Here is an 11,534-nt window from a genome sequence, read left to right on the forward strand (position 1 = left end):
ATTGGCTGGTCTAAATTGTAAATCCGTAAAAGTATTCACCTCCATTTGATGGGAGATTGATTACACGAAAATGCCGGTAGGCGGTAAGATAAAGAGCACACATCTCCCCGTCTGGAGATCGTCAGAGTGAGCTTACATAGGATTATGAAGGAATTCTCAGACGACGCACACTGTTTGGGCTAGTAGAAATGGGTTTGACTGGGCCAGGTTATTTGTTAAAGTTGGATTTTGGGTTTCATTTGGTGTTTGGTGAGCTAGGATAGTGGGAGTTTCTCTGTTCGGGACTGTAACTTGTAAAGGAAGCAAGATTATTTTTTCTCTGATAAAAAACAATCCGTTTAACATGTAAATAAAAAGTTCAAACAATTGAAGAAAAATTAGATAACCAATACAAAACCAAGGAATACTCAAAGATAAAATTTGTAGAAAAATAAAATAAACCAATGTAACAGAAAGATAGAAGCACTCAAGAAGAGCTTGTGAGACACAACGAACAACTAGAAGAAGCATTGATGGAAAATGACACAATTTTTCAAGAAAGCAAGCAAGGGAAACTATTTAGCGCTCTTGTAAGAGTCTTATGAAATCCTAAGAACTCACATACGCTTCAAATCTTCGACGTGGTCTATAAAAGTGTAAATCTCTTGACCACTAACGGGTCCAATTCCTTGGATTATAACTCTTACTATAGTACTCTTCTCCACATTGTAGTAGAGAATGTAAAAAGGATCACGTAGAACAGCCGGAGAAAACACAAATTCACCATTACCAGTCATCCCAACAATGTTCAATCTTGTATTTGCAACAAGATTCTTCCACAGAGGCGGCAATACATAGATTTGCCTCAACCATTTCAGTTTCTTAACATCATCTAAAACCCACAACTCAAGACTTCTTGTTGTTCCGCTGAAACAACCATTATGATCTTGACGAAGTACACCTAATTTACCATTGCAATTTATCAGAGCTGGGTACCAATTTACATTGTTATCCAGAGCTTGATGAATAAATGTGAACTTTATTAGGGACCTATAATGTAAATATATTATACTTAGGCTAATATGTTAATTTCCCTAAATATGTTTAGGGTTTCATGTGTAGGATGTATATATACCTTTTCTCAATGTCAATATATAGAACACAACTTTTCTCTTTATTCTCTTTTCTCTTTGACATGGTATCAGAGCTAGGGTTTTAAGAAGAAAATCAAACAAAGGAAAAAGAAGAGAAGATGGCTGACGTTGACGGGAAAGAGGTTGCTCCGGTGAAGACTGCGGAAGGCGGCGGCGGGAGTGGACTCACGGTGGCGGAGAAGGCTAGGGCCTCTCCACTTTATCTCCATCCTTCTGATGGACCGGGTAATGTGATTACTACTGTTCAATTAAAGGGAGAAAACTATGAAGATTGGGCTAAGCATGTGCGGAACGCCTTGCGAACGAAACAAAAATTAGGGTTTATTGATGGGACCTTGGAGAAACCTACCAAGGATGATGAGATTGAACAGTGGAAAGTGGTTAATTCTATGTTAATCGCTTGGATTATGAACACGATTGAGCCGACTCTCAGGACATCGATTTCTATGGTGGATGAAGCTCAAGCGTTGTGGGAAGATTTGAAGCTTCAATTCTCTGCGGGAAACGGGCCAAGAATCAGTGAGCTTCGGGCTGATATAGCAAACTGTAGGCAAACCGGAGATACGGTAATGGTGTACTATGGGAGACTTAAGAAGATGTGGGATGAATTGGCAATTTACAAGCCTATTCGATCATGTAGTTGTGGAGAACTGGCTGCTCAGTTGGAAGAAGACCGTAATGAAGAGAGAACCAATACCTTCTTGAATGGTTTAGATTCTGCGAAGTTTGGTACGGTGCGTTCTACTATCACAAGTATGGAACCACTACCCAAGCTCTCACAAGTCTATCAAAGGATCATTCGAGAAGAGAGACAACTCACGATTACTAGGAATCGTGATGCCACTCCGGAGGCTGTGGGGTTTGCGGTCCAGGCTGCACAACGGGGTCAAACTTCTAGTTTTTATCGCGAGAAGGACGTGACATGTACTCATTGTGGTAAGTATGGGCATGCAAAGGCTGATTGCTTTCAGATAATTGGCCTTCCTGAATGGTGGGGAGAACGAGGTCGTGACTACAATGATCGCGGTAGAGGTGGACGTGGACGTGGAGGACGTGGTGGCCGGTTTGGACGTGGTCGCGGGTCCGGTGGTAGGGCTAACGCGGTCACGGGTGTTCAGGCAAATATTGTTGGAGGAATACAAGCTAATTCAACAAGAACACCGGCTGATTTGGATCGTCAATCTCTACCACAAATGAGTGATGATCAATGGAATGCTCTCAAAGGTCTCTTTGCTTCTCAAAAGTCAAATCCTAATGAGAAGCTGAATGGTAAGAAAGAATGTGTTGATTTTATTATTGATACAGGAGCATCACACCACATGACTAGTAATTTAGACTATTTGTCTAATGTGATGAATACCAATCCATGTATGATCGGTCTACCGGATGGTGATCATGTGGTGTCCACCCAACATGGTGATATATGTCTCGGGGGTGATTTGTGGCTACAAGGAGTTTTGTACTCTAAGGATTTAACATGCTCCTTAATTTCGGTTGCAAAGTTGTTGAAAGTGGTTAAGGGTTCTATTACATTCACTGATGAGTTGTGTGTTATACAGGACCGGGCTATGAAGACGCTGATTGGGGTTGGTGAAGAGTGTGGGGACGTGTACGTGCTTCGAGGGGTGATTGGTGCGAAGATACATAAGACTGTGAGCAGTTCAGGATCATGGGATTTATGACATCGTCGTCTTGGTCATCCGTCTAGTCATGTTGTTCCCTATTTATCGAGTTATTTAGATATTGGAAAGCAAGTTAGTTCCACAACAGTTTGTGATATTTGTTTACGGGCTAAACAAACCCGGGATTGTTTTCATGAAAGTTCTAATAAAGCTGCTGGAATTTTTGATTTGATTCATTGTGATCTCTGGGGTCCGTATCGAATAGTATCTACTTCGGGTGCTGCGTATTTTCTGACAATAGTAGATGATTATTCGAGAGCGGTTTGGGTGCACCTGTTACGGGAAAAAAGTGAAGTCGGTGTAACTCTTAAGAATTTTTTCAAAATGGTGGAACGACAGTTTGAGAAGAAGGTGAAAGTAGTACGTAGTGATAATGGCGGGGAATTTATGGGTTTGCGATCGTACTTCCTAGAAGAGGGAATCATGCATCAAACGTCGTGTGTTTATACTCCTCAACAAAATGGTAGAGTGGAGAGAAAGCATAGACATATATTGAATGTTGCTAGATCGTTGATGTTTCAAGCTACCTTACCACGTCAGTTTTGGGGTGAGTGTGTTATGACTGCATGTCATTTGATTAATCGAACTCTATCCACTGTTTTGCAAGGAAAGACACCCTATCAGCTGTTGTTTGGGGAAGTACCTAATATCACTCACTTACGAGTCTTTGGTAGCTTATGCTTTGCTCGTAATATTTTGCGGGATAAAGATAAGTTTGGGGAACGAAGTAGACGGTGTGTTTTTATGGGGTATCCATTTGGTCAGAAGGGATGGCGTGTGTATGATTTGGAGAAGTTGGAATTCTTTGTTTCTCGGGATGTGGTGTTTTAAGAAGATGAATTCCCATATCAGTTGGCGGAACAGCGATCGATCGATCCACATCCGGGATCGATCGATCCCGCACAGTTTGACGATGATCAGTTTCGACCAGAGACGACTAGATCGATCGATCCGGCACGTGGATCGATCGATCCCGAGTTACTGACATTTGATGAGTTGACGGACCAAACGGGATCGATCGATCCGGCACATAGATCGATCGATCCCAAGCTACTGACATATGACGAGCTTGGACCTGAGACGGAGCGATCGATCGATCCCACGCCTAGATCGATCGATCCCACGCCTAGATCGATCGATCCAGAGAAAATTACTGAGACATCAGCCACTAACGGATCGATCGATCCGGCACCAGGATCGATCGATCCAGCATCTAGCTCGTCCGGTGTTCATATTACGGGGTCCAAAGATAATAAAAAGACTTCAGATACTGCTTTGGAGGAAAGGGGGAGTCAATTAGGGAATGATAATCTGACTAGTGAAGGGATTAAAGTTAGACAAAGCGAACGAGAAAGAAAACCTCCGGCTCATCTAAGTGATTATGTACTACATACTACACGTTGCTCAGTTGAACATCCCACACTCTCACCGGCACCCACTCAATCAGCGTCCTCTGTTCCAGGTACGGTCCTCTATCCCATTGCTAATTATGTGAGTTGTGACCGATTTTCTGATTCATAGAGAGCTTTTCTTGCGGCCATTACTGCTGTCTCGGTTCCTAAGTCATACTCGGAAGCTGTTAAGGATGAGAAATGGTGCAATGCGATGTCTGGAGAGGTGAATGCTTTGGAAGCAAATGACACTTGGGATATTACCGATCTTCCGCCAGGAAAGAAAGCTATTGGCAGTCATTGGATCTTTACTATCAAGTATAAGTCGAATGGGGAAATTGAGCGTTACAAGGCTCGTTTGGTGGCCATGGGAAATCGACAGGTCGAAGGGTTAGATTTTGATGAGACATTTGCTCCTGTTGTGAAAATGACAACTATTCGCGAGTTTCTTAAGATTGCGGCTGTCAAAGGATGGGAAGTACATCAGATGGATGTTCATAATGCGTTTCTACATGGGGATCTTGAGGAAGAAGTTTATATGAGATTACCTCCTGGCTTTGTTTCTCAAGATAAATCAAAAGTTTGTCGCCTTAAGAAATCTTTATATGGTCTACGTCAAGCACCACGTTGTTGGTTTGCTAAGCTTGCGGCATCACTAAAAGGGTATGGGTTTGCTCAGCAGGTAGTCGATTACTCTCTTTTTACCTTGGAGCGTGGATCTATGCAACTCTTTGTGTTGGTCTATGTTGATGATTTGTTGATTGGGGGAAATGATCTTAATGGTGTTCAGGATTTTAAGGGATACCTTAGTGAATGTTTTCATATGAAGGACTTGGGGGCTATGAAATATTTTTTGGGCATTGAAGTATCTCGGTCTCATGATGGTTTTTACTTGTCGCAAAGGAAGTATGCTTTGGATATTGTAAGTGAATGTGGGTTGTTGGGATGTCAACCAGTGTCTACTCCGCTTGAGCAAAACCATAAGTTGCCGGATGATGAAGGAGAGTTCTATGAGGATGTCGAGAGGTATAGGAGGCTTGTTGGGCGTTTGGTATATCTTACTTTTACCCAACCAGATTTGTCCTATGTTGTGCATATATTGGCTCAATTTATGCAACAACCACGTGCTAAGCATTGGGCTGCAGTTATACGGGTTGTCAGATATCTTAAAGGCTGTCCGGGTCAAGGTATTATGTTGAGTTCTGATCCTGATTTACAATTGACAGCTTATTGTGATTCAGATTTTTCTACATGTTCCATGTCTCGGAGATCGGTTACAGGATTTATTGTTATGTTGGGTGATTCTCCGATTGCTTGGAAGACAAAGAAACAAGATGTGGTGTCATTTTCTTCTGCAGAGGCTGAATATCGTGCAATGAGTTTTACTACTCAAGAGTTGAAATGGAATCGTGAGCTTTTAGGATGCTTTGGAGTGTCTCATCCGCAGGCGATGCGTTTGTTTTGTGACAATAAGGCAGCCTTACATATTGCTGCCAATCCAGTTTTTCATGAGCGGACGAAGCATATTGAGAGGGATTGTCACTTCATTCGGGATGAAATTCAGGATGGTTCACTGGTTACTGCGCATCTTACCACTACGGAGCAACATCGGATATCTTTACTAAGGCTTTGGGTTCTCAACAATTTGCTTATTTACGGTGCAAGTTGGGCATGTATAATCTTCATGCTCCAACTTGAGGGGGAGTATTAGGAACCTATAATGTAAATATATTATACTTAGGCTAATATGTTAATTTCCCTAAGTATGTTTAGGGTTTCATGTGTAGGATATATATATACCTTTTCTCAATGTCAATAGAACACAACTTTTCTCTTTATTCTCTTTTCCCTTTGGCAAACTTCTCGGACATAACATCAAAGCAAACTACGGTATAAGGTTTTGGAGTCCCTTTGTTCTGATCCGCTAAATAATACAAGATTCCATCGATACAAATCCCACCACTTATCGGAAATGGGGTAGGGAACATTCAATGTTTCTCCATGAAGGATTTTTAGTTCCTAATGTCAGAACTTGATGCTCCTCGGCTTTCTTAAGGATTATACAAAGTGACATGCACAGTACCTTGACTTGTTTGTTGATTGGATCATACCCTAAATAGGTTCTCGCTTCAGCCCTCCTTGTTATCACTTTGGGTAATGTTATATGAACTGTCCTGTGCTAGGGTTATAAACCATCGCCTTTGAATCCTTAAATCCATCTTTGAGCCATATATATTCAGTACAAAGCAAGCCACGAGCAGGGGCATTGACCAGACGTGAACCCGTTCTAGTGTGGAGACACATGTGATGATTGGTTGCTAAAAGAGACAAGTTCCCATCTGGATTTTGAGACTGAGGTAAAGAGAAGAAGAGCCACTTATTGTTGAGTTTGAAGCTGAACAATAGTTGCGGACGAGCCGAAGATATTTTCAGGAACAAATCAGTGAAATCTTGACGGCGGAGAATAGAAGACCAGAGCTTCGACACGCAACGACACCTCGCTATAGTTTTCGCAGATAATCTCGAGAATATTTCAAAAAAGAGTTCAAAAGGTAGAGTGTGGTCATTGTCCTTCTTGGAGACGTGCTTCTGCCCCTTTCTCATGGCGGAAACACTAAGAGTTAAAACCCTATATTTTCCCAAACCGGTACTATATATTAGTCGCTTCTTCCATGATTTTCCCAATTTTCAACTTTTGGTTTTTTTTTTCTTTTCTTTAAAACAACATATAATTAAGATGCAAAATTTATCTTGTTAATCATTAATTTATATAGTCGCTTCTTTCATTAATTTGTTTTTTTGAAGTCAATATTTGTAATAAAATATAGTTGCAAATTCATTGAAAGATTGCAAACAGAAGTATACGCTTAAATTCATTAAAATATGTATTCAAAATTAAATCTTGAAACACAAGTTAAGAAACAAATTGCAGAAAAAAAAAAAACAGTGGAACAGAAAGATAGAAGCACTCAAGTAGAGTTTGTGAGACACAAAGAGCAACAATACACAAGAAGCATTGGAACTAACATTTAAGTTTTGAAGCAAGTGAGCAAGGGAAACAAGAAGCCGAAGTGAACTATATATATAGCAATGTTTGCAAGATTCTTATGAAATTCTAAGCAGTCACACCTCTTTTATCTTCAATGTGGTCTATAAAAGTGTTAATGTTTTGACTGTTGGATTATCAAAGGACTTTGATAAATAAACAGGGAGACTTTACGAGAGAGACAGAAACAGATTTGTAACTGAAACTTTATTAATTGAGAATCTGAATTTGTGTTACAAACAAAGACAACGTGTTCTTATAGTATTCAAAAGACACGACCAAACAACACTAATAACAAGGGTTGTGACTCTTCACTTCTAACTCTTAACATAACTACCCTTAAGACAAGACACACCTCTTAATGTATAAACTTAACAAACAAACATAATTAAATAAAGCAAGCGACCAAACTCAATTAACCTCTAACACTCCCCCTTAATTGAGTTTCGGTCTCACACCACACTTGCTTCTCAGTTCTTCAACCCTTGATACGTTGAGTCTTCAAACCCTCTCTCATCATTCACGTTTGATGATGATGCTACTTCAACTGCACTGAACAGCATGTGACCTTCATTGTCACTCTCTTCGTCTGTTTCTTCTAGACTTAGGTACGCTCTCTCGGCCTTCCTAACCTTGCAGTTCTTCACCACGTGCCCTAGCTTCTTACACGCAAAGCACCTTACACCCGTAGGCAAGCTAACATCCCTGTGTTGCTTTCTCCAACAATCACTCTCATTGTGATTGTCACACGTACAAAAGTCACACCATTTCTCGGCCTTATTTTGACTATTGTCGCCACGTTTGTTTCTTCCTTTTGAAACAAACTTTTCTCCATAGAATGCTCCTTCCGTTGATCGGTCTTCTCTGATATTTACGCGTTTCTCATGCGCTTTTAAAGTACCTATCAACTCTGTTACCGGCAACGAAGTTAGATCCTTCGTTTGCTCCATCACAGCCACTATGCTGTCAAACCTTGCGGGGAGAGATATGAGAATCTTCTGGACAATTTGGTAGTCCGTCTTCTCTTCTCCATGCACCCTTAATTGATTTCCCAAATCAATTAACTTTTCTGTGAAAACTTTGATGTTGTCTTCTTCATTCATCTTCAAGTTTTCATACTCCCTTCTCAACGATTGCAAGTTGATCAATCGTACTTGTGGAGATCCTTCAAATTCTGACACCAATGCATCCCAAGCATCCTTTGATGTGGCTGCTGGTGCTATCCGAGGAAAAATCTGATCCGTGACAGCAGTTTGCAACAGTTGCAACGCCATCAGATCTTTTGATGATGAATTCTCCCATTTGGTTTTCAATTGAACGGCTTCTGGACTGTGATCTCCTTGCGTCGGCATAGTTGGAACACCAGTCTCCACCACTTCCCACAACTTCCGTGTTCTTAAGATGGTCTTCATCTTAATCCGCCAGAAAGCATAATTATTCCCATCAAATATGGGAATCACTTGAAGCGTTGTTGCTTCCATGATCTCAGATTTTTGATAGAACTTCTTTTCTGAATTTTTCTTGTCTTTGTACTCGAATTGGCCCTCGAATCAATAGAGCTCTGATACCATGTTGGATTATCAAAGGACTTTGATAAATAAACAGAGAGACTTGACGAGAGAGGCAGAAACAGAGTTGGGAAAACTGAAACTTTATTAATTGAGAATCTGAATTTGTGTTACAAACAAAGACAACGTGTTCTTATAGTATTCAAAAGACACGACCAAACAACACTAATAACAAGGGTTGTGACTCTTCACTTCTAACTCTTAACATAACTACCCTTAAGACAAGACACACCTCTTAATGTATAAACTTAACAAACAAACATAATTAAATAAAGCAAGCGACCAAACTCAATTAACCTCTAACATTGACCACTAACGGGTCCAATTCCTTGAATCCTAACTCTTAGGATAGTACTATTCTCCACATTGTAGTAGAAAATGTTGAAAAGATTTAGATAGAACGGTTTTCACATGAACACTCCTTGTTTTCACTTTGGGTAATCTTATGGACTGTCCTGTGCTAGGCGTATAAATCATCACCTTTGAATCATAACATCCATGTTTGAGCCATAAAACATTAGTACAGAGCAACCCATGATTCAGCTTGGTGCATACATGTGATGTTAATTAATTTAGTTGGATTGATAAAGTGAGAAAAGCTTCTACTAATTCTGAATCGGAATTGAGAATGAGAGGGATTAAAAGGCAAATCAGATTTCCAGAAGATGAGACAGCAACTAAAACATATGTCAGAGTCAATGACTTGAGGTTTAAGATGTTTAATCAGTGAAAATTTGCCAGCAAAGAGAGATGGTAGTCCTAACTAAAGTAGTACTAGAAGTAGTCGTCCTAAGACATGTACAACCCAAAAAGTACCAAGGAAATAGACTAACGAAGGCATCCTGGTTTCGATCATCGGAGTTACAATAATGAACGCAGTTCTTATAAGATATATTCGATTTAAAAACCAAGTCTTCATTGTTCTTACGATTTCGTCAACATAAAATCCAGGGTCAAATTATGGAGCAACGTAAAACTACGAAATTAGGGTTTTTTACATTTCAAGTACACCAACGAGTTCGACACTATATTCTTCCCGTAGTCGAACTATTCAAGAAAACCAGGAAAAAACAAAAAACGATCAAGAAACGAAAACTAAAAATACTAGGACAATATCTAGATTAAAGCTTGTCAATATCCTTGCAGAGGGCCATGCTAACCGCCATGCTAACCGCCATGCTAACCTTCTCTGTATCATTCCAGTTTTAGCGAAGGTGACAATCTGTAACTCGACTGATCTATTGATATATAAACACTCGTTTGAATGCTAAGGTAAGCGATGTGGGACAAAACATTGTTTCAATTTGGGTTGAATGGGCCCAATAAGATAATTAATTAGCCAGGCATTCTCAGATTCCTCATATCTTGAGGCCAGTTTGACCCTAACCAACCAAAATTATAAGGAGGTAGTGAACAGATTTCTTCTAAAGCATGTTAATTGCCCCACCATATGGTCCATATCATTGAGATGTACATGTATCTTAATTAGTCCTCAAGTTTAATAACAAAATTTAGCAAAGATATTAGATAAAGGATAAAATAGGAATTGCAGAAATTTGGAGCGACGTTTTGGCTTTAGTTGCTACGCTATTGTAGCATACTTTAGATCATAAGTAAACAGAGAGTGAAGAAATCAAGGTTCATAGGTATTGGATTGAAGGCGGAATATGAGCTTAAAAAGATGAATTATTGCATATATATACGAAATTGCTGCAGTGAGACACAAAGAACAACACAAAAAGTATTGGTGGAAAAGGACACAAGTGTTTAAGCAAATGAGCAAGGGAAACAAAAGAAACGCTCAAGGTTAAGGTGATTGAAGAACAAAATAGTTTCAAGATACCGATTAAGAAGATTCGGATTATATATTAAACAAGGAATGAGAAAAGTGAAAAATAACAAACTGAATTTTATGTAATTTTACAAATTATTATTTTTAATTAAAAAATAACATAATTTATACAGTTTCTAAGTTTATGACGTAAACAGCAAACCAAATTACTTTTGTGTATCCAAATCCATGTAGAAATAGATTTAATTCTAAAACAAAGTTAAAATAAAATATAAAGAAAACCCACGAATAATGGTCTTTTTAAATCTAATAGACCGAAATACATCCTAAGCACTCACATACGCTTCACATCTTCTATGTGGTCTATAAAAGTGTAAATGTCTTGACCACTAACGGGTCCAATTCCTTGGATTGTAACTCTTACGATAGTATTCTTCTCCGCATTGTAGTAGAAAATATAGAAAGGATCAGATAAAACGTATGTAGAAAACACAAATTCACCGTTACTAGTCATTCCGACAATGCACAACCTTGTATCCGCAACTAGATTCTTCCACATCGGCGGCAATACATATATTTTCTTCAACCATTTATGTTTCTCAACATCATCTAGATCCCACAACTCAAGACTTGTAGTTGTTCCGCTGAAAAGTCCATTATCATCACCACGCATTACACCTAACTTATTAGTGTAATTTAACATAGTTCTGCACCAGCCTATATTGTTGTCCAGAGCATGGTCAATAGATGTGAACTTCTCAGATATAAAATCGAAGCAAACTATGGTATAAGGTTTTCGAAACTTAGGTTTTGGAAAGTTGTTATTTGGATCCGCTATATAGTACAAAACTCCGTTGATACAAATCCCAGCATCTATACTAGTATTTTTGCAACACTTTTGTGACGGATGGGTAAAAATGTT

The 11,534-nt window shown here is 39.4% G+C and overlaps 1 protein-coding gene across 1 annotated transcript; it reads right to left on the bottom strand.

Moving 5' to 3' along the window:
* Window positions 1-596: 596 nt before the first annotated feature.
* Window positions 597-11,285, bottom strand: LOC9304729 (F-box protein At3g49450). Its single transcript, XM_021018508.1, has 2 exons — window positions 10,955-11,285; window positions 597-940 (listed from the first exon to the last, which is right to left on the bottom strand). Exons 1-2 carry the CDS (start codon window positions 11,283-11,285, stop codon window positions 597-599), a joined length of 675 nt encoding a protein of 224 aa, XP_020874167.1.
* Window positions 11,286-11,534: the final 249 nt, after the last annotated feature.

This window comes from Arabidopsis lyrata (assembly GCF_000004255.2).
Source record: "Arabidopsis lyrata subsp. lyrata unplaced genomic scaffold ARALYscaffold_7, whole genome shotgun sequence".
NCBI lineage: Eukaryota > Viridiplantae > Streptophyta > Magnoliopsida > Brassicales > Brassicaceae > Arabidopsis > Arabidopsis lyrata.

What these genes read in the sequence shown, in the direction of transcription:
- LOC9304729 (XM_021018508.1), bottom strand. Translation starts at nt 11,285, where the DNA reads ATGCGTGGTGATGATAATGGACTTTTCAGCGGAACAACTACAAGTCTT. An exon ending in CCACATAGAAGATGTGAAGC is followed by an intron (nt 941 to 10,954) that starts GTATGTGAGTGC and finishes ATGGTAAATTAG; the next exon opens with GTGTACTTCGTCAAGATCAT.